Source organism: Centropristis striata, chromosome 21 (assembly GCF_030273125.1).
Source record: "Centropristis striata isolate RG_2023a ecotype Rhode Island chromosome 21, C.striata_1.0, whole genome shotgun sequence".
NCBI lineage: Eukaryota > Metazoa > Chordata > Actinopteri > Perciformes > Serranidae > Centropristis > Centropristis striata.
Genome location: NC_081537.1, coordinates 13,759,530 through 13,783,182, shown reverse-complemented (window position 1 = coordinate 13,783,182; position 23,653 = coordinate 13,759,530). Strand labels below are relative to the sequence as shown.

At 39.1% G+C, this 23,653-nt stretch overlaps 1 protein-coding gene across 1 annotated transcript; it reads right to left on the bottom strand.

Annotated features, from left to right (window-relative positions):
• Window positions 1-9,579: 9,579 nt before the first annotated feature.
• Window positions 9,580-22,681, bottom strand: LOC131958976 (G protein-activated inward rectifier potassium channel 1-like). The gene is made up of 3 exons (XM_059324053.1): window positions 21,635-22,681; window positions 11,417-11,633; window positions 9,580-10,983 (listed from the first exon to the last, which is right to left on the bottom strand). The coding sequence occupies exons 1-3, from the start codon at window positions 22,301-22,303 to the stop codon at window positions 10,310-10,312; spliced, it is 1,560 nt and encodes a 519-aa protein (XP_059180036.1). The 5' UTR covers window positions 22,304-22,681; the 3' UTR covers window positions 9,580-10,309.
• Between the last annotated feature and the right edge of the window lie 972 nt (window positions 22,682-23,653).

Below are 23,653 nucleotides of genomic sequence, written 5' to 3'. Positions count from 1 at the left end.
ATGCATAAATTTCGCTCGAATATGTCTCACTGATACCATTTGTTACACAGATTTTGTGCTACATGGAATAATTTTTCACCGCTAAAATGTATATAAATGTTTAAAAAAAAGTCCTTAAGGAACCCCATAAAAATACATGCTGTGATTTGATATAAAAAAAAAAGATTTCTATGTAAACATAACATACAATTACTATATTATTGGGTACATTGAATCCAGAAGAGTCCAGAAGAACCCAGTTTATGCAATTCCAAGATTGTTTAGGGACCCCAGTATGCAGAGATATTCTAATACACCATTTTAGAACATGCATAAATAATACATGCATACATGGGAAAACCACATGGGATTCACTAAAATTGGGCTTGTCTATAAAAGGGAGACTCGTGGTTAGTCATTGAACCAATTTTCATTCAAATATGTTATGGTGAAAGGTCAAGGGGCATCAGTAAATATGGGCATTGTATTTTTACCATTTAGCCTAAATTTGGGGCATAATGTACCTCCCTTTCTGAAAAGATGACGTGATCTTTTAATTTCATATTATACCATTACCTTCTGATAGAATACAGTTTGCCGACGACTCCAGCATTTGCACAGAGTTTAAGAGGTTAATAATCAATGACTGGCACTGCAGTATCACTGCTGTTCTACTAACTATTACCATGATAAGCGAATAATCTGTTTTGTCAAGTAAGACTAGGATGGAAAGGTCAGTACTACAAATGACTCACTCTCCTGCCTTACCAATTTGTCCCCAAACCATGCAGTGATTAACCTCACCCAGAGGCTGTAAATCTGCCTGGCAGCACTTGGATAGGAAAGGTTTAGGGCACAGATGCAGCTTCTGCACAACTTACACCCTGGCTAGCGCTGCATCATTTCCCCAGAAGACACACTGGCATTGTGGCCAGTCTGGGACATGTGCACTCAACATTTGTGTGTTTGCCAGATTGGAGAGCTTGTTTGCTCAGCTGCTGTTTTTTCTTGAAACTGGCGAATGTGTGAGACAGCATTTTATTGGTCATTATTCTGTTGCTCTGATAGCAAATCTGTTCAGAGTTTCCAGTTTGGCAGTCAAAAGCTTGTAGTCATGACTAGTATTGTGTCCACAAATCCTCCAAAATAACTGTTTGACCTAAATACCACGTTGTTGGTTCTTCCAGATATCAAATACAACCTTTATTAGTGATTCTTAAACAGAGGGAAATTCTGCAGTTTGGCCCGGGAGTAGGTGGAAAGATTGACTCGCCATTTATGAAAGATGAAAAATATATCCACATATTGAGTCATCTGTGACACCTGGAATATGTTGCAGTTACTGTAAGAGAGTGTGAAAATGAGTAAGTAAGCCAGCAGAGAAGTTGTAAGTTAAAATGGATAAATGGTTGAAATAGCTGCCGAACAGTAAATGACAAATAGCACAAAAGTGATCAATGCAGTATTGAAGTAGTTTTTATTGATGAATGGTTGAAATGGTTAGCTTAAAATTATGGTGACAATTTCTATTATGCCCATGTCTATAATGAAACAATAAGCATACTTATTGGGCAATATAATCTTCTTATGTCACTGTATAAGTATAGTTATAAGGCTTTACATTTTACTATTTACTATCCTTAACTGCTTATTTGAACTCTGTCATGATGGGCTGGAGCAAATCCCAGCAGACATTGGCAGACAACCATTCAAGCTCTCATCCACACTTACAGGCCATTTTATCAATTTAATGACTTTTACAACCTGTCACTGCTTGTACAAATGACCTATGGGGTCGTTTGTGGGGGTAGGACATTCTCAAAGAAATAGATAGCTCAAAGTAATCGATAAATGGTTGGAATAATTAGCTCAAAGTATTGGATAAATGTTTGCAACATCCACCTTCTACCAATCCAAGAAAAATACAGTTATAAGAATGCAGTTGAAAGATAGACAGTTCAACATTTAGCCACTATAAAATCCACTTTATCATCTGTCATTTATTGTTAAATAATACCCAGTTAATCAATTTGAATGATGAGAACAAACAAACAGAGTCGCTGCAGATCAAACATGACTGTTAGTTGTTGCACTTCAGTTCCTGTAAGAAACAGTGAGTTGCAGCCTTGGAGAGTCACACTCACAGCCGCTTTCGTCTCATCTCAGCTCTTCTGGGAATTGCATCTCAGCATCTGGGTATAATAAAAGTTTGAATTATTTATCAAATTTAGTGTGCATGAAACATCTACCACTCAATCAGCTGTCACAGCACTGCACTGAGTAAGTCTGTGAGCTCAGATAATCAGATTTATTTGTGTTGGAAGCAATTTAATCTGATAGGATACACCTGAACAAAGCTCGGAAGTACCGGTCCGGCAGAGAATATTAAAGCCAATTGAATTTACCAACATGCTGTGGGTTGATAAATCTGAGGCAGACTGGAAGTTGGAGCCAGAAGTTTGAAAAACAAACCAGCAAGTATTTTCAGTATATGATAAGCTTCTAGTTTGCAGATGTTTGCATGCATGTAGAGTTGCTGAAGATTATTATACTTCCAGTTGAAACAATGATTAGCCGACATCTCATTTGTCACAGACAAAAACATGATTTCTAAAAGTTGTGAGAATGATGAAAATCAAGAAGAGGAGCTGAGACATCTTCGTGTCCCAGAAAATATGTAAATTTTCTGGAAATATGTAAATTTTCTGGGACATGAACAAGTCTTCATTCTCGAGCCTCTCTTTGAAGATTACTAAATTATCCCACATGGTATTTACTGAATGTGTTACTTAGATAATCCAGAAAGGAAAGATGAATTAATATGATGAAGACTGGGAACTGTGTGAGCAATGCAAGGCCTTTTGGGAGATCAAAGGCTTTAGTTTTACTTGGCCGAGGTTGTCTAGTGCTAGGGCTGCTTTTTTTTATTTTGTCTATGTATCAAAGACAGGAAAATGATGGCTTTGTCACTCACTGAAGGTCTCACCTGAATCAAGGCTTGAAGCAGAGCTGTTGTGTGGGAGAGTGACAGAAAAGAGTGCAATTTTATTTGAATGAATAACACAATCTTACAGCTTTACAAGGAATCAAAAGGAGACAGAAGACACCTCTTCTCTAACTACATTCCTAAGTTTGTCAGTGAAAAAGCAATCAAAAAAACAACTTGTTTCTTATCTTTGCACCACCAAACCCTATAATAATATGCCTCTCAGTCACTGCACTTCACCTAAAATATTCAGGTTATCTTTTTGTCTAGTGGTTGATGGATAAAGTCACATTTATGCAGGAATGTCTTCCTCCCAAGCAGTGCTTTCACTTATTAAAAGATCAATCAAATATTTATTAGACAAGCACGCTTCTCACAAGAGAGACCAACATACTCATACATTTTCAGTCATGTCGCAGCTTCACTCAGACCATAAATGATTCTATCTGCTTCACTAAAATCACTAAAGATAGGGTTTCTTACATATAAAGCAAAGAAAAGCCCCACAAAGACAATTAGTCATTCAAAGCGGTGCTCCCGAGGTTTGTTGCAGCTAATATGCACTGAGTGATTTTGTATTCACTGGTAGGATTGAATTCAGAGTGTTTGAAAAACTCTTGGTGGGAAAACCCAATTAGGATGCCAAGAAGGGGCATGTAATAAGATTCTGTCACCCTGTAATGGAGTGACAGGGCTGGTAATAAGGAAGGCACATGTTGAGCCCTCTGAGCAGATTTCAATCAGGGTCGTCATGGGAAGTCGTACCTGCTTTAAAAAGGGGATACAACACCCTCCCCTGCTGGTTAGATAATTGTGAGAGAACTAAGTGTACTTTCCAGTTTCTGCAGTCCACTTTAAATGTACTAAATCCTCTGATCTAATGCTGCATGGATTCTTTCATAAATCAATTAGTCAGTAACCTACAACAAATTAAGAAATAATGAAATGCATAAATACACACATCAAGTATTCATTTTGTTGTGGCATCCCTCAGTGTGACTTTTCCTTCCCAAAAAAACAGATTGTTTAGTCATGAATATTAAACCTGCATTTAAGTGGCAATATACAATCTTTTTGCTTTAACTAAGCTTTGTGAAGTAAATGTTGATTGCTCAAATGCCCTGGCTAAAGAATAATGACACCATCAGCGTTTAGATTCAGCCCGGTCTCACTCCCGACTCTTCAGATAACGATTTGACTCTCAAAATCTGATGCCAACTCATGAGGCACGTCTGTATGAAGTGCTCCAGGCTTTCCATTAACTTACGTTGTAAATCCATCCACTGCATTATTAAATGCTTTAAGTAATGGATGTACTATAAAGAGCGTGAATGTCCGTTTAGGGTGGTTCGGAGTGAGGTGGATGAGTCAGGAGACCAGGAGACTGGTGTGGTTATCTGGAGTCCTCCTGCATAATTCTATCCAGTAGTAAAGTGCAGTTGTTTTTAAGCTTTTACCCTTACCTTAGTCCAGTAGTTTTATTGCCTAAAGTTTCCTGTAAACACAGAAGTTTAGTTTGAAAAGCAACTATGCATGTAACTAGCCTACATGAGACATCATCCATGACTGGTGTTGGGAAGTTTGAGTCTTTTTACTGACTTGGATCACTAACTCTCAGACGTTAAATTGAACAAATCTTTTTTGAAGTAGTTTTGTTCATTTCGGTCATTTTAAGCTCCTCTACAGTGACTAGGTAGTTGTCACGTGACAAAAGAACAAAAGACAGATTGGTATGAATCACTGGTCGTGAACGAACCTCTACAGCTTGTCACATGACAAATGAAAGAGAGACCCAAACTTGAGGACGCATATTCAATTATCGAAGTAATAATTTCTGTTTCCTGTCCTGACTGGGCTTATGCAGCTGCCACATGACGAGGGAACAAACTGCGTGAAAATGAACGAATCACTCACTGACTACTCATTGCTCCCCAGTCATTTAAAGATTAGTTCAAAGTGAACAAAACGTTCACAAACAACACAACACTATCCAGGACACTTCCAAAACAAAAGCAAAATGGTCGGGTATCAGGTGCCAAGGGCCTTTATAAAGCATTGCTATCTGACGAGCAGAGATGAGAATGCTTTGTTAGATTGGTTCCCCACAATTTTCGCTTTTGCTATGTAATTGTGCCTGCCACCGGCAAGAAGAAAGGATTAACTGTGTGATAACTGTATGTGGGTTTGTCACCATGAATGACCCTTTTCATATTGCATATAGTCATGTGATCCATTTTTTATATTTAAAAACAGAGTGATAGTTGCTTCAGTGTAAACTGAGATTCCTGCTGAAATTATTGAAACAAACTGCATTCTTTTATTGTTCAGGTTTACTTTTTTTAAACAGGATCCCTCCACTGAGATTGCATTGCTTTTAGTGTATGCAGTGAAGATCAAAAGAGAAAAATGGATCTTGAAATAACCATTTCTCAAGTGTAGAATAATTTTTTTTTATCAAAACGTATTCTTGCACTGCTGAGCCTGAAAGGACACCACAGAAATAAAGAGCACTTGAATTGATGTATGGTGACTCACGAACAAAGCAAAGAAAGAAAAGCAATTGAGATTCTGCAGGGGAGAGCTGAGCACTATTTACCTAGGCTGCCCAGAGCGAGCCTGTGGGCACAACACAGCTGACACCACTAGTAAATTACGGCTGCTCCAATCTCTCATGGTGATCAAAAGGAAACTTTAAAGATGTGGAAGGCGCTGTCATGACCATTTTCTTTTAAACAAAATATCACATGGACAATTTCAAATGATCTTAATAAAAGATTTGTGTTAAAGTTTTATGCACAGTGATATTTTCGTGTATGTTTTGGAGACTATTTTCCTGATATGTGTGAAGTGGTGTGTATTTACAGTAAGAGAGAGTGTGCAGGGAAACTCCTACACCACCTCGTTCAATAGTTTGATGGATGCTTCATCAGTGAGAGCAAACTCACATTACACTTTCGAAGTGATATTAGCTCATAGATACGGATTTATTCATAGCTGCCGGCACCTGTAAATGACTGTATCCATGTCAAGAGGTCCAAATACAACAGATCTGAATCCACACATCCCAGATGATCTCTCAATTCACATGATCGCCCAGGCTTATGAGGCTAATGGCACCGTGCTTTAAAGAAGCGACAGTTTCTGAGCTCATTGACTATGGATGAGCATCTGGTCAATGTGGACGTGTGATCTGATCACTGTGCTTCCTCTGAGAGCATCGCGCTGTGCTTCCCTATGCACACAAATGAACATGCAGATGTACAGAGCCCACAAAGTCACGCTCTGCACCCACATCTGGCTCTATGGTGGCATACAAATGCATCTGTGGAATATACCTGACAATCATTTGACTCTTTTAAACAGGAGAAGCCTCTGAGATGCATTTGTGAACAGAGATCACACTGGTTATTAATGGTTTTGGACTGCAAAAATTTGTGAATAAGTCTCTTTTACCACTATCCAGAGCACTTGTATTGCTGCTGTATCTGATTGACTTCATATATTACAGTGAGTGCTATAGTAATACAGCCAGGTGATTTATTGGATACAGCAGCTTGTAGCACTTCAAAAAATGTTCATTGTGACATAAATCTTATTTAGATCTGCAGTGAGTCTATAAAATGGAAATATCTAGCGCTGATTATATGTGTTCTCAGGCACTGTTAAAAGTATGCAGTGGTAGAAATATACTTAAAGGTGCAATATGTTATTCTGGAGAAGGATAGTTGATTGTTGAGACTCATTCCCGGGGCGTCAAATACCGGCGCTTTGGATTAGTAGTAAGAATGGTACACCAACCCAAAGCACCAGTATATAGGCATTATCAGCAGTTGTCATGCGCAAAAGTGTGTCCAAGTAGTGGCCTGCCTTCTAGTAGGTGCAGTAGGTTGTTATAAGTGTTTTTGTTTAGCTAAAAGACTGCAGTTTCGTTTACACTACAAAAGTAAATCTCTAAGTATAGGGCAAAATAGTTCCTGGTGTGATAAAAGATTAAAATGAACATACATGAATGCCAGAGGTGAAGTTTTTACAAGGATAACATGAGAACCGGAAGTGAAATAGTTACAGCAGTAACGTAAAACATGACATAACATTGTTGACATTTGTTTTCACATGGGACACAAACTCCAGTCGGCCAGTTGAAAGTCCTGTTTGTTTGTTTTATGAGTTGATGTTCATTTCCAGATGACTTTGTGGCTCAGTGTTGTGTGGGCTTTCTCAGTTCACCTTGTTGTTGTTGTGTGATTATCAACTAAAAGTTCAAACTTTACACATCCAACTACCTTTCTAAGTTTAAAAATTGATTTATTTACATTTAAGTTATTGTTACGGACTTGGGCCTGGATCTCACGCACTTCAGAAAATAATACTATGACCTGATTCCGATGTGAAAATTACGCTCACAAACAACAGGTTTGTTCTGTTCTATAGATGTAATGACCTTCATTCTACCAAGGAAGTGCAATTGAAAGGAAAATTAGACTAATCCATTTCCCAAGCACAATTTAATGACAGAGGAATGAGCAAAACAGATTTTCCTTTACAGCTGAATCCATCATTATAAAGTATTATGTCTGTGTGAAGAATGGTCTGTGATTTATTCTCCCCTCCATCATTTATCTGAGTTAATTTTATCTTAAGCTGGACAGAGGTAATTTTGCACTGTAGATGAGTTACATAATCAAATTTAGTTTTTTTACGCTATTCTTTGCCGACTAATTAGCTCTGGACATCCTCAGATCTAATGTCTGGAAAATCACCCTCCTCTGGAGCCCCTCTCTCTCTTTTGATGGCCACAAAATGTTTCACTGACCAAGCTGTTGACCAAGCATGACTGTCAACAACAGTACAACTAAATTAAATATAGCCGCAAGCAGCAATCCCAAGTTTAGTCGTTTTTGTGCCCAAAGGATGAGGCAGCTAAATTGCAAAAAAATCAAAGTCACAAGCAGCAAGCAAGTTTCAGGCTTTACAGAGTGGAGCAAAGTTACTTTAACTACTTTAATCATGTTTAAAGAATGAGCTTGAGACCAAGCACATTTGTTTGATCAATGCAATTTAAGCAGCATTTCAATGACTGCACACTTATTGTCACTAATAATAATAATAGAATTCTTTATTTCAGTCCTGCAGTGCTGTATACCACATTTGGTGCTGATACAGTCAAAGTCCTTTCTACTCATTTGGGTTCAAACCCTAATTAGTTGAAACTGCAGCCGGAGTGAGGCCACAGGGCTTTGATTTCCAGTGAGCAGTGGAAGGAATAAAGTATGTTAACGTAGCAGCCATCGTTGTAATGTCACTAGAGGATTTTGTCTGCAGTTTCTTTCACTCTGAACTTTTGCCCCTCTTAGATTTGCCTTAAAAACAGCTCACGTTCACATTTAAGGTTTTAATATTTAATGAATGTTGATTTAACCGCCACAGCAGGTTACCCATGAGTTCCTGGAGCTGCGGGTGTTGAAATGTTTGACTCAGTCCCACAGAAAAGTTTGCCATTTCTATATGGAAAAAGAATAATATACTCACGGACACACTTGTGATTTCAAATAATTTATTATTTAGCAGTTGCAATATGAAGTTTTATCTTAACTTTGTATTAGCAATAATACACATTACCCCTGATGTCAGCAACCCTGCATTCCCAAATATCTGTTTTACATTTCAATAAATCAGTTCATGATGAAAGAATCCAAAATTGATCTGATTACATTTTGTCACCCATGCGTAAAGCGTGCCGGTGCAAACACTGCACCCAGAGGTAAAAAATAGATAAAATTGTACAGTAGTAAACATACAAATCAAATGAGCATTCAAATAAACAAATATTCAGTTCAAGTGATAAATATAGTGTATCAACCTGACTTGTGTTTCAGTGTTTTTATGTAATTTCTACCCATTTTAGGTTGATTGACCGTTAGCTAAACCACCTCCACCCAAGTCATCTTTCAAGCTCTCGTTCTCACATGGCAGATTTGCAGTTTACAATGATAACTTGGCAGATTTACAACTGGAAATTCTTAGCAATTTTTGAAATGAAGGGTGGTTCATTTCACACAGAGGTAGTCAAAAGCAGATTTTTCATTTTTAGCTTGCAACTATCAATTTTTCCAGCTGTATGTTAGCTAGCTAATTAAGCTAACATTAGCTCCATGAGTTGGCTGAAAGCTCGATAGGTGGATGTGCTAGTTGTGAAGATGGCTTTTATATTCATATATGACCTGTAAACCCACATATTACTGTAGGTTGTCAGTTACTTGGACTGCTCCTTGGCTTTGGACTTAATGATTGGTTGATTGTGTTGGTATTGAGCGTGTTAGCCAGGCATGCTAACGTTTGCAGATAGTGCATATAAATGCACAGTTTCATCCATTCCTCGCTTTTTAGCTCTTGTGTTTTTGGTTTTGGAAAAGTTAAAATAAGGACACCAGCATCCAAACTGTTTAAATGCAAAACAGTAGTGATGTGCAAATAAAGCCTCATGAACCATTTCTTTATTTTCTGAACCCACTAGAGGGCACTCTCTGTTCACCAAAGGGCTGAAAGAACACTCAATAACCATTGCTTAAGAAGTTTTAATAAATGAAGAGCACCATCTAGTGGGTTCAGAAAAAAAAGTAAATTGGTTCATGAGGCTTCATTGGCACATCACTACAAAACAGGTATCACTCATACGGAGAAGACCCACTTAAAGAGAATAAAGTGAATTTCTCCTCATTTACTTAAAGTTGAAAATGTTCAACTTTCGTCCCCTCCCTTTTTTCCCCAGAGCTGAAGAGTCATGTGCAGGAAGCCTACAACACCTTGTGAACCGATTTGCTCATGTCCCATAAAAAATGATAGAGTCTTGATAAAACCAATGTACACTGCTTGAGGCATGGAGAGAAAAATAAACCTGCCATTGCTAAGCTATGCTTGGGCATTCACTGTTCATGGGTGGGGTTTAGCGAATGGTCAATTCAGGTCAGCCTTATTTATGACTGCCACTTTGGTGCTTGATTAATTGAAAAAAGTGTAGTTATTAAAGATAATAAAGTATTTGATGCAACTCTATGAACAAAGTGAAAGGAACGAGCACAAGGGCAGAAATGTTACAAGTCAGTGGGGGGCACAGATGGTGATCTATCAAAAATGACTCACAGTATGAGCGGATGGATGGCTTATTGGCGTTGTCCTTCTATTTGTGGCAATGAACAACTTAGTAGAGAGCCCGTAAGTAAATGTAAAATACTGGCCACAATCTGCAGAAAAAAATAAAACTTATATCACAGTAGTCTTTATTTATATGCAATGCCCATCAAGCCTGATTCAGTTTTTTTAAGTCTTAAAGGTAGTCTGCAGAAGTCAGCGGTCTGCATTCATTCTGCGCAGTTTGGCGGGCAGGTTGTCCTCTGGCCGACTCCCTACCAAGGGGATCTGAACTGGAGTTGGGGTTGGAGCAGAGATGGTGCTAATGGCTGTTGGCAGTCTGTGTTTCTCCAGCTCCCCCTCCTCAGCATCTCCATCCAAGGACAGCAGCTGGACCTGCTCCTCCAGCTGTCCTTGCCTCACAACCGGGATGGAGCTGGACCTCAGCCTCTGAATACTAAGCGGAAGGTCTCCTGTGCTGGAGGCCTTCCCCCCAGGCAAGGCTGGCCCCGTCTTCAGTCCCCTCCATAGGTGATCGTCCTTGGTGGAGCTCATGCGCTGGAGTTTGCTTGGCAACCTTGAGGCTTGGTCCTCTACGTGGTCTGCATAGTCAGCTGACAAGAGCCTTTCTCTGCGGCCTCCGCGTCCGCCGTTACCCAGCTGAGGGGAGGAAGGCGTGGGTGCAGCAGGGAGAGAGTTAGGCGACGTCAACGAGGACTTCTCCTCCTGCTCTTTGACGCTGTATGGAGGCGTATTGACCTCAAAGGTGTTGTGGAACTGGGAGTAGTCGACTCTGAAAAAGCCCTCCTCCAGTGACATGACAGGGAGAAAACGATGGCCCCACAAGACTTCATCTTCGGTGTAAGACGTCCTCGCCTGGCATGTCATGCCTACAATAAAGGAAAGAGATATAAGTGTAGAGGAATATCTTAAACACAGACAAGAGAAGACAAAAGGAGATGACTAAAAACACTGTAACATTACGAAGAAAATTGTAGAAGTGAGCTATTAAATAAAAATGGACAGACAGCCAGGCAGGCAGGGAACAGAAGTGAAAAGTGGAAAACTGCTCAGAGGAAAAGACAGACAGAGATATAGAAAAGAAAGAAATAAGATGGAGACGAAGAAGAGCTTGTGCTATTGAATAATTAAAACCATGAAATTAAACATTGAGTTAAATATTTTATTTTATATTACTGAGAAATGCTCTATGCCACAGGCTAAATGATGTTGCAATAAATTATTAGAGAATGGGAAGTTGATTCAAAGTTTTAAGGAAAAATATATGTATATATATATTCAAAAGTAGTAATTTTCTCTCACCAGTGGTTTCCACGATGCCTTCTAGGATGACAACAATCTCAAACTGCTCGTTCATGAGCGAGCGCTGCGACAGATCAAAGAACGGGCTGTTGGTGTTGATCTCGTGGCAGATGGTTAGAGGCGACACCAAGAAGAGCTGGTCCGCCCCCGTCCCAAAGCCCACGTCCAGCTCACACTGGTCCAGGGGCAAGAACTCGCCCTCTGGAGTCTGCCGAGACTGCAAACACAAATGGTAAGACCATATTTACATTTTTACTTAAGAGTGATAATTAAGCATACTTTTTCAGTTTTCTCTTTCACTATGTGTTCAGAGAACAGAGTTATTGAAGGAAATTATGAAAAATAGTAATCTTATCAGCAACATAATTACTAAATATGAAGTTTAACCACCACTGAATGCTTAATGTTGAATTAAATATATATATTATTAAAAATGTAGCATTGATATATTCAACTTGAAATGTACTTCATATGTGGTTTTATATATACGTGGTTTAAATTCTTTGAGAATTTTTTTTTTAAGTAAAATTTTTAATCATTGAATTCTGGTGTCTGAATTTAACCAATCCAATGTCAGCAGCTTAATTTAATTTAAAGATCAGAATTTCACTGATTAAATGTAAGGAACTTGAATATTTTGTTTTTTTAAATTATGTTTTTTTTTTGGGGGGGGGGGGTTTAATAAAAAGAAAGTATTGCACCTTTTAAAACATTACTTACCGAGAGGGAAATTTAAACCACATAAGTCCACATTATTGGTCAAATCTGTCAGTGTTAATACATTTGGTGGTGAAAAATACATTTCAAGACACTACATAACACTACATAAGAAGCTACAGCCAGTTAGCATAGTTTAGCACAAAGACTGGAAATGGGGGGAAACAGCTAGCCTGGCTCTATCCGAAGGTAACAAACCCCCCACCTGCACCTCTAAGCTCACTAAACACTCAACAGCTTTATACTGTACAGACATTGGGGGATGGTATCAATTTTCTCACCCAACTCTTGGCAAGAAAGTGAAAAAGGATGTTTCCCTAAATGTTGATGGTTCCTTTTAAGTGCACAGTCACTATTGTTACTTTCATGCAACCGCCTGTAAGGCAAAACCTGGTGTTTCTGATGGATAAAGACATTAAATGGAATCCTTTCAAAATTCAAGGCATGCTTTTGTTGTTGTTGTGCAAAAAACTTGTAAAAGGTTTTATCCATGCAGCTTCAGGGCTTTTATGACCCTCGGGACGATCGGTGTGCAGTCTAATAGGCTGCTTCACCAGCCAGAACAGTTTTGTTGGATGATATGTGCCACTTTACAACACATTTCATTCGAAACCCCTTTCAACTACTGTATATGCGTGCATGTATTTGTTGCAGGTGTAACCCTGATGGCAATGTAACTGAAGCTGTGTTAAGGATCCCATGAAATAGGTTTGCGAATGCAATTTTCGTCTGTGATTAGACATAGTTCCACATGAAATAGGATGTTGGAGTGGGAGTAAAAGTGAGGAGGGAGTTAATTTTAAAGCACAAAAGCAGGCAGGACAAAGACGGCAATCTAGAAGTTATCATGGTTGCTCAGGATTGCTTCCATCGCACCAATATGGGAAGGACAAAGAGTGGCATGTTTTTGTCCTGAGCCTCAGGCTTTTTATTGATGTTTCTGCACAATGATAGCACTTAAATGCACACCACTGACCTGCTGCTTCAGTGCTCAGCAGACCTGATGCTTTATAAAATGGGAAGGTGTGGCTAAACCCACCCATAAAATCCATGATGACATTTTTCTGGATGAAATATTTATTTTCCTCCGAGAGTTGGATGAGTCAAAAAAACATTCTTGACACCTTTGGCAGAGACATGGATGGATTTTGATGTAAAACCACAAAGAAATGAATATTTGACATATTTCTTGGCATGATAGATGGCACAGCAATACACCCAGGAGAGGCAAAAAGACTAAAAATGTGTTGATAGGACGTTGATGTTCTCTATGCAGTTACTGGCATGCATGCTGTGTAAAGGCGAGAACGAAGGTGCAAAACACACCATCTCTGTCCGCCAACATGAGCTTTGATAACATTTATACTTTGAGACACTGATCTTTTACCCTCGTTGCCAGCTCATTAGAGTACTTAAAACCTCTCTGTGGTGGCCTGGCCTCTAAAACAAGTATCATTAGATTATGGAGAAAACACTAGTGCTTGCTCTTGGGAAGCTTAGCTCAATCAAATAAAGTACTCTTTTGGCTGTTAAAATAAAACATGGAATAAGGCAGAAGGCTCAAACTTCTCTATGAGCTTATAAAAGCTTTTCCTGTCAATTACAAGCCTCTTATTCCAGTTGATACGTCAGTAGTGAACGATTTACAAAGAAAAAACAAGCTTGTTTCACCCAGGAGGCCAAAAATAAAAACTCATTTGATTTCCACGATATTAGAATATCTTGAATGAAAATATAATATGAAAATTATATGAATGAAAAACAAAAAACACAAATTTATGACCTTAACTCAGTAATATTCTATTATGGCTCAATTCAAAAAGCTCTCCCTGTCGCCTCATGTTAACTTGTATGCAGAGTAGCCTCTCTGGCCCTTTGAGTGAGGAGCCACTTGGTCCACAGATGGCAAACAAACTGTCATTTATATTCACAGTGATGTTGAGGACAGAAGGGTGTGACATTTCACAGGAAGACGTCTGTGCCCACAGATCCCCCGCTTGGTGAGGGAAAGTGTCACCCATCATGCTGTATCAGTGATGGGCGCTACTGGAATATGCAGACAGGGAGCCTATGTTGCATGTCTACTGAAGTTAAATCAGAATAAAACTCAGAAAGAAAGAAAGGCGGATGTTTTTCAAAACAAAACTTGACGCCTGGGAGGGGGAATAAATTAAAATGAAGAGAAGAAAATCTGTAACAAAAGGCAAACACCTGCCTGTCTTTTAATCAACTGTTCTGCATGGTATCTTTTGCAATAAATAAGATTATTATAACTTCATTTTGGCTTTTTATACAGTACAAGGTGAAGAAGACGCAGCGTTCCCACAAATGCAGGTGTTCTGAGCATGCTTAGACTTGAAAAGTGATTTGACATTTTGGGAAATGTACTTGTTTGCTTTCTTGCAGAGAGTTAGATGAGAAGACTGATACCACTCTTTGTTCAATAAATATGAAGCTACAGTCAGCAGGCGGTTAGCATAGCTTAGCATAACAACTGGCGACAGCACGAATTATCTGACTTTAAATAAATAAGCATTTTTATTCTTCAGCACAGCATTGTTTATTATTATGTATAATGTCCATATGCAAAATATATGTATATGCTGGTTGATGATCCTTTAGGTTGTTAGGTTACTCCTTGATATATTCATATAATTGTATGTTGTGTGCAGTTAATTAACTAGCTTCTTGCTCCAATCTACTACAGTGTAATACTTTTGCAATTGATTTTTCCGTATTGCAGTTAATCCCCACTTCCTCCGTCTTCTATAAGTGGGAAGAACATACGCCATAATTTAAAAAGCCTGTCGTGATTATATATTTATTTATCTATTTCAGCCAGTAGCTTAAAAATGTAAATTGTCATTGAGATACTGCAGGCAGGTGTCCCATTTGTCAGCGCTGCTCATACAAGTCAATGAGATTGAACAGCAATTTCCCGGGAAGTCATATTTAAGCCAATTCCAGTCATGGAAGTGAAGCTGCTATTTTTCATATACTGTTCATAGCTCCATTGCAACAAAATTATACCTCTGCCAAAGAAGGAGAAACCTGCTTGACACTGAATGGTTTTAACAAGGTGAAAGCTTTGTGTGTTCTCTCACTGCCGCTAAACAGCCAATGCCACAAGGGGGGAATTAATGGTCTTTGGAAGAGGACCTGATATAGAGGGAGTACTTAATTTACCAAGCCACCTGAGTTTCAGGTTGAGTGAAAGCAGGCCCTATCCCTGGTGACTCACTTCCTCCTCAGTGACAGTGTGTGCAGGTGTGTATGTGTGAGCCATGCAAAGATACACACAGTGAAAGTTAGATAGAAGTGTGTGTATGTGTGTGTGTGTGTGCGTGTGCGTGTGTGTGTGTGTTATTAATGCAACCATGCATATGTCAGTGTGTGTCCAGCTGGAACCTCTGAGCTGGACATTAAACGTAATGCTCACACAGCCGTCACATTTGAGCTGCCAATCTCAATCTCTCGACAGCACCATTAAAGCTAATTCAAATGTCTTTCTCTTTACGTCTTCTCCTCTCTTTCTCCTCCGCCTCTTTCTGCTCGTCCTTCAGGGTTAGACAGTGGCAGATGTGGCGAGTCATGCCGACATGTCTGCCTGCCTGTCTAGCTAAATGCCCGCATCCATGCCTGTCTATCTGCTACAACTTGCCCCTATCACTCATGTCCTGCTGTGGACCAACCTACTGAGACCAGCGTCTGTTGACATTGACGAGCAACACCCAGCTGTCACTCTCTCGCTCTGTCTCCCTATTTTATTTATTTGCTTATATATTGGAGCTCTTTTTATCCTATCAGAATGAGCTTGTTTTCTCCATCCCCTGCTGGCAAACCACATGCAAACATGTGTCTTTACATTAAAAATATACTCTGCCAGTGCTGCAGGGGGTCAGCGCACCACTGCATTCTATTGATTTATTAATGAGTGCTGCACTCATGTTGATTTAAATTCAAGGACAGTTTTCTTTATGAGCTATTATGCATTATGAATGTAGATACATGCACAGTCCTGCCAAGGAAATAATGTTGCCACTGATGATTAAATTCCTTCACAAATTGAAGTGTGGGCGCGACCAACTCGGTGACCTTTGACACTAAATTTTAATCTAAATGCAATAAAAATACAATTTAATGATATTTAAAGGAGCAATCTGTAGGATGTAAGGCATCTATTGGCAGAAATTAAACATATTTATAATTAGTTTTAATTAGTGTATAACCACCTGAAACTAAAAATTGTTGCACTTTGTTTTGTTTGGTATGAGCCTCTTATATCTACATAGGGAGCAGGTCTGCCATGTTTCACCGCCATGTTTCCAAACAGTGGCTCTAGAGGGGCTTTTAACATTTCTGGGAAAGGCAGGGGTATTCACCTGGTTGCAATCTGCAACCTCGCAACTAGATGGCACTAAATCTTACACATTGGTCCTTTATCTCTTGCTCAAATAACGGGTCTTCCTTGTTCTTTTTAGTGTCAGTACACTTACATAAATTTTGTCAATAACAGCCTTTGATTTTTTTTTTCAACAAAATATTTTTTCACTAGTATGAGACCACAAGAACCAAAACTTCCCACACACTGTCAATCACTTGTGTTCACTTGAAAAAGGTAGTAGAGGAGGAGGACGTAGGAGAAGCTATTTTAAGTAAAAGTCCCTTTCATTTTTCCCATAGACAAACTTACAAAAGAGTGCATGAAAGTTTCAGGCTAGAATTTAACTACAACTCCCATGGTGCAGTTTTGCAAGAAACGAGAGAGATGAGAAAGAGAAAAAATCTGACAACACAACCTGCAGGTTAAACAATTTACTTTTCTGGACAAAGGGCAACCTCTGGATCTAAAAAAAAATAGGCCAATACAAAGGTGCCTTGAACCTGCATTCTTTCTAATGGCCAGCAAGGGGCGACTTGATGCAAAAAGTAGTCTGATTGTATAGAAGTCTATGAGAAATGGATTCTATTTCCCTCTTGATTAAGTTGAGAAATACAATGGGTCATTACCATGGCATAATGTTAGTTTCATCAAATAATGAATAAAGATAATGTATCTGAAAAATGAAACACTTGAACATACATTAGAATGATGAGAACTACTTTACATGACAGAAACCGTCTTTTGAAAATTTTGGAAATTGTATTCTACATGTACTTTAATTTTCTAATTGTGGTCCATTTACCATCCATTAACATGGAAAGGTTGGGATTCATGGCCTATACTGAAGCCAGCCACCAGGGGGCGATGGAGTTAATCTATGCTTTGCCGAGTCTGCCCTGCTGAACTGATGTTTTCTCAGAAATTAAGTTGAAGTTGATGAATCTGTACTTCCATTTCAGTCATATTGAGGATATCCTCATTCATTCACTATCCTTAACCGCTTATCCACACTCGCAGGGGTTGGAGCCGATCCCAGCTGACATTGGGCGAGAGGCGGGGTACACCCTGGACTGTGGGAGGAAGCCAAAGCACACAGAAGAGCCGCCGGAGTCAAACCGGCGACCCTCTTGCTGTGAGGTGAGAGTGCTAACCACTACACCACCATGCAGCCCATATTGAGGATATCATTTAAAGAAAAAAATTAATCTGATAAAATTATGAAGGCAAACAGGCCTTGCATCATTTACACTGTATGTAAACATGGAAAAAAGCCACCAATTAGAGTGCATTAGAAGCACCTACAAACCCAATTCCAAAAAAGTTGGGATATTGTCTAAAACAGAAATAAAAGAGCAACAATTCACTAATAATTTGCAACAAATATTGATTTAAAAACTTTACAAAGACAATATATTTAACCACTTAAAATCGGTTCTGGTTCTTTCAAATTATTCCATAAAAACATATACAATACAACTACAAATACAAAGTCTTCTATCTTCCTGAATCATTATGAAAAAGAGAACTAAATACATTTGAAAAAAGTAAAAAAAATACTGTTCTTTAATATGCGTCACCATAATGTGCTTATGAGAAAAAACTATAGATGCTCTGCTGCATAATAATGATGTTGTAAATAACATGAGTGCTGATCAAGAATGTGACTAACTTTATCCTTGTATCCAGGTCCCATAAGAATTTACAACCCGTGCCTATCCCTGTAAATTGATTGCAGTTGCCATGTCATAGTGCGTTTACACAGCTCCATCATTAGGATTTACTGCAGCATGTCTCATTTCTCCAGTCAGCTTTGTGGGCAGCCCATCTGACAGTGACCTTGAGCTGATAGCAAGCCATACATGGCATTGTTTCCACAGTGCAGGTATAGTACTATGGGGTGATGTAGAGTCAATTTACTCTACAATAGCCTGCTGTACGGTCTGATGCCACAATGTTGAAGCTTTATGGGCTCTAAAACATCAATGTGACTGTTAACATACACTTTAAAAAACCCATTAGAATGCTCCATCCATTCAGCAGCAAGGTAACAGCACACAGTAGCCTCCATAACAACATATTTAATCTAGAATCCAAAGAAAATAGAAGTTTCATCTTAATATAAGGGATTATATGTACTGCCCCACTGTCCTAGAAAACCCATTAAACACATCAAAGTGCACCGTGTAAAAGTGAGATTCGAAAGCACGCTTTCATTGTTTACTGTTTGTTGTCGGGGCTTGATTTATGGCACATGGACGTGATGCTTTTTAGCAGATAATTACAAAAGTCCTGAACGTCCGACCTTCCACCAACGCACAAATCGCTTAAAAGATGATTTAATGAAAGATCATCATTTACTGGCAGAAATCCCAGATCATGATCATCACATAAATCTAATTAGCTGATCTTTGAGAGAGCCAAAGTCTGTTGAAGTAAGAAATCAGAAAAGCAGATGGGTGAGAACACTTCAAATAACAAACATTCCCTTTTGCAGTAATTATATTATGCTCAGGCAGGTTTGTTTACCTTGGCGGTAGAGGCAGGATTGAGCATGGTGCAGTGTAGCCAAAGTCCTGGTAATGTATCTACTCTGCAAAAGTACTGCAGCAGCTTGTTCAGCTCTTCATGTTGTGAATCAGACCTGCACGTTTTTCACTTTCCCACTGGGCTTTAGGTAATGAAATAAGGCCTAAATTATCCCAATATTTCTTCTTTAATAATAAATCTGCAGTGGCTCCATGTGCCATAAAGAAAAGGTAATTTTACTTAGCCGATATCTGTAATATTGGCACACAGACAATTCTGACCAAGGTCAAACATGACAGCATGCCTCATGGGTGAATATAGTGCTTTCATTCTGCTGGAAATAACCAATTGAAGGCATCATAGATGACTATTACAGAATATTAAAGTCTCTCACTGTGTTTATTGGCCTCTGTAGGGGAAGAAAAGTTGATGATACAGCATTTGTGCCTCTATGATGCTGTGTTTATTCATTGTTATTAACACACTGTATTTTTCTTTGCCTTTCTAGCCTGTTAAATAAAGAATAAATGCTAATTAAATAGAATAAAAGTAATTGTAGAGAAAGCTGGAACATTAGCGATAATAACTTATTCAGTCATGGCTTTTAATGTGTTAAACTGAGTGACTTTTATGTCTCTAATGGATACTTTACTCAAATCAAATGAAAAGTGACTGAACAGAAAATTTAATATTAAGTGATGGATCAACCACATTAATGGTAACATACTGGGAGCTTTCTGGTGCGTCTCCCTCGAGGTTCAGAAAGTAAACTGTCACTTGAGATCATCACGCTACACCGCAGGGACGACAAAAGCATGGCTAACTCTCTCTGTCACAACAAAGCACCGCTGTCCTTTAGATATCTGCTAATGTTTGGACCAGAGAAGAGTAGATTTCATGTAAAAGACATTTCTGCTACAATGAGAAAATGCAGGGCTCGCATCTAAAACACACCACTGTCAGGAAGTCAGCTTGTGATCACATTATATAGGATGGATTGTGGTGCATGGACAAGAATGTAGACATGGTAGGAAAAAAGTGCTGTACAGCTATCTGCCATATATCCTGCAGAGAGCAAGGATATGATTGAGACTATAGAAGCCGACTGATATATGAATTTATTTATTTTTTAATTATTTAGATAAATGCACACAAATGGACTGATACTGACAATGATTATTCTTTATTTTTAAATAGATAGCTATTAACTGATCCTGCACGTGTTTATTTAGCCATTTATTTTATTTTTATTTATTCTTTATTTAAATGGTCAGCAATTGATTAACACTGAACATACAGTATTATTTAGATATTTATTTTATTTATATTATTTATTCTTAATTTAAATTGTCAGAAATTGAGTGATACTTAACATACAGTATTATTTAGATATTTATTTTATTTTTATTTATTCTTTATTAAAATTGTCAGAAATTGACTGATACTGAACATACGGTATTATGGTAGTATTTATTTTATTTTTATTTATTCTTTATTTAAATGGCCAGCAATTGAATGATAGCGAACATACAGTATTATTCAGATATTTCTTTCTTTATGTATTTATTTGAATGATCAGCAATTGTCTGATAGTGCACATAAAGTACTATTGTATTCATCTTTAGAAGTGGTTTTCAGTGGATTTATAATGTTGTTAATGTTAAATATTATTTCAATAAAGTTATTTGTTGGTACTTTTGCAAAGTCATATTGGTGTGAATTCAGTGCATGATCCTTATGGAAAAGGTCTGTTTTAATTCTGGTTCAAAGATTCACTAAATCGAACACCAGATCTTCAAAAGTAAACTTTTCCCTCTAAAATCAGTATTGCCCTGGAAATATCCATATCGATTGGGCTCTAATTGAGACTTCAGAAACATATTTGGTACAAGAACAACCAGGCGATATGTAGAAATCGCAGGTTTTATTACAGCAAGCAGCTGCCTCAGCTCTTTTCATCCTTCAGCACTGAAACACTTCATGCAGAAGTATATCACAGTCAGCTCTATGCTTCAGATTAATGGCATTTTGTCTTAAGGCAAGACTGACCCCAAGATAAGTCTTTAGCACATTGTGGCCTGCTCAGTAAGGGAATTGGTTCAATTGATCTTTTGGTCAATAAGCGTAGTTTCCCATCTACTGTCCCCTCAGGACACATTCATCTTATCAGTGCACTGATACGATGAATGTTTCCACGGGCAGCTGAAGCACAGGCTGAACTTACTAATACAGCAGAAACACAACACTGTCCAGCACAAATCCAGCTACTGAAGTAGTTGCTGCAGGGGGTGCATGTTAATGGTAACTCGTTAAAACACATCGTATGTTGGGGCCTTATGTTAAAAGCATAGCCTCTGCAAATCATGGGGACCCCCAGGGGAATACAATCAATTCTGGAGATGAATGGAAATTCAACGCATGACTTGGAAAGCACTCATAAAACACAATGAGCTATTTCAAAACAAATTAAGTGACTGTCAATTAGTCTTAGCCTTGATAATGGCATTTCAAGAGGCAATTGCTCACTGCGCCAAAGTGTGCCCACTTGTGCAGGGATTTTGGATATATTGCGCCTCGACTGTGTAACCTACCTTGATGAGTTTGCACCTGATCTGCGCGGACACCATATGGCTGTTCCGCAGATTCCCCACTCGGAACATGAGGCACAACTTCCCGTCCCGTTGCGAAATGACTGCGTCCTGGCTGAACATCAGCGTCTCCGCGCGCTTCTTCGGTTGCGACATCTTGATGAACATGCAGCCGATGAGAAAGGCGTCCACGATGGACCCCAGCAGCGACTGGAAGAGGAAGAGGATGATACCCTCCGGACACTTCTCCGTGATGTAGCGGTGGCCGTAGCCGATGGTCGCCTCCGTCTCGATGAAAAACAGGAACGCGGAGGGAAAGTTGTACACATTGGCGACGCACGGGGTGTAGGACGACTCGTGGCCGCCGTGGCTGAGGTCGCCGCGGATGAAGGCGATCACCCACCACATTGAAGCCATGACCAGCCATGCAACTGTGTAAGTGAGGATGAAGATGAGTAGATTCCAGCGCCACTTGAGATCCACCAGCGTTGTGAAGAGATCGGAGATGTATCGGCTGGTCTCCCCTCCAAGGTTACCGTGTTGGACGTTGCAGCGGCCGTTCTTCTCCACAAACCGCTGCCTCTTTCTCTTCGCCGGCGCAGAAAAAGTCATGCTCTGGTTGGTGTTCACCACCTGATAGTCCTCGCCAAATTTCCTCCGTAAGGCTGACATTGTGTCAATCGCCTACTTGGGACAAGCAATCGATACTTGTACGGAATCAGCCTCTTTACGCAAGTTTGGTACACCCGTGCCCAAAACCATGCAGTAACATTCAGCGCGCAACTGGCATCCTGTGAGGTGGAGATGCGCCCCTCTCCTGTAAATTAATCCTAAGTGAGCAGAGATTCTGCGCAATACATGATTCAGACTCTGTTCTTTACACAAAGGAGTCTGCTGCAAGTGCCAACTTTTTGCTCAGGTCTCATCTGCGGATGATGAAGAAAAAAACACATTCAGCATCACAATAAAACAAAAGCTGCATTCAAAGGATGTGTCCTTGGTAGATCCAGCGAGGAGCTGCTGTGATAGACTTGTGATATGAAAAGCAGGCGCACTTCTGCCTGGGGTTACACGCTCTGGTGGGAGTGACTTTAAATTAAAGATTGTCGACGAATTGCAGCATGGGTGGCTAATTCCTCTTTCACGCAGGGTGGGGGAGCTGATGTGAGGGTGCACAGAGGGAACGGTGTTTAGTTTGGGCCTCTACCCAATCAGGTAGAAGCATCGGAGCGAGTAAACAATGTAACCGTGAAATCAAACCTTGGCAGCCTTTTAGTCTTTCGTTTCCTTTTTTCACATTACTTTTAAATTTGTTTCCCGTTGTTTAATGCCTGTGATGAGGAGAACACTGTAGTATAAAATTGCTTATTGTGAGTCCTGTTGATTGGCGGCTATTTGGTTCCCCCTAGTGGCAATGCAGTGGAAGTAACCCTGAGGGAATAACTGGAAATATACAGTATGCACCGCATTATACACTATAAAATACTCAATTTAAAGTCACTGTGTCAGACAGATAGTGAAGAAATCCTGCCCATAAACCTATATTATTGGTAAAGGGGTTGTTCATGAAATTTAATAATTTTATGATTATGCAAATGATGTTTTTTCTTATTAAATATGTGCAAATCTGCATACATTCCCAGGGCAGAAGTCTAAAAATTGGCTAAAGCCAGGTTCAACATTCAAGTTTTTTTTGTTGACATATTCAAGTTTTTACAGGGTGACTGATAAATCAGAAAATACTGTTGAAAACAGCCATAAAAAAAACACGGGTCACCCTGTTTTTTCAGAATAAAATGCTATATAAATCAGGCTATGAATGATGTATGAACAAAGCCTTTGTAAAAACATTCAGAAAATAGGAATGAACCCAGAAAGTGTGATGTATGTAAGTGCTACTGAAGTGGGGGTTTGTCGCTCAGAGTTTTAGATAAAAACACTAATTTCCATTCATGACACTACACACTACAATTTCAAACCAGTTAATATCCCCATTAAACCTCCCCAGTTTAAGACAATTCT

What these genes read in the sequence shown, in the direction of transcription:
- LOC131958976 (XM_059324053.1), bottom strand. Translation starts at nt 22,303, where the DNA reads ATGTCAGCCTTACGGAGGAAATTTGGCGAGGACTATCAGGTGGTGAAC. An exon ending in TCAGGTGCAAACTCATCAAG is followed by an intron (nt 11,634 to 21,634) that starts GTAGGTTACACA and finishes TTGTGTTTGCAG; the next exon opens with TCTCGGCAGACTCCAGAGGG. An exon ending in AGGCATCGTGGAAACCACTG is followed by an intron (nt 10,984 to 11,416) that starts GTGAGAGAAAAT and finishes CCTTTATTGTAG; the next exon opens with GCATGACATGCCAGGCGAGG.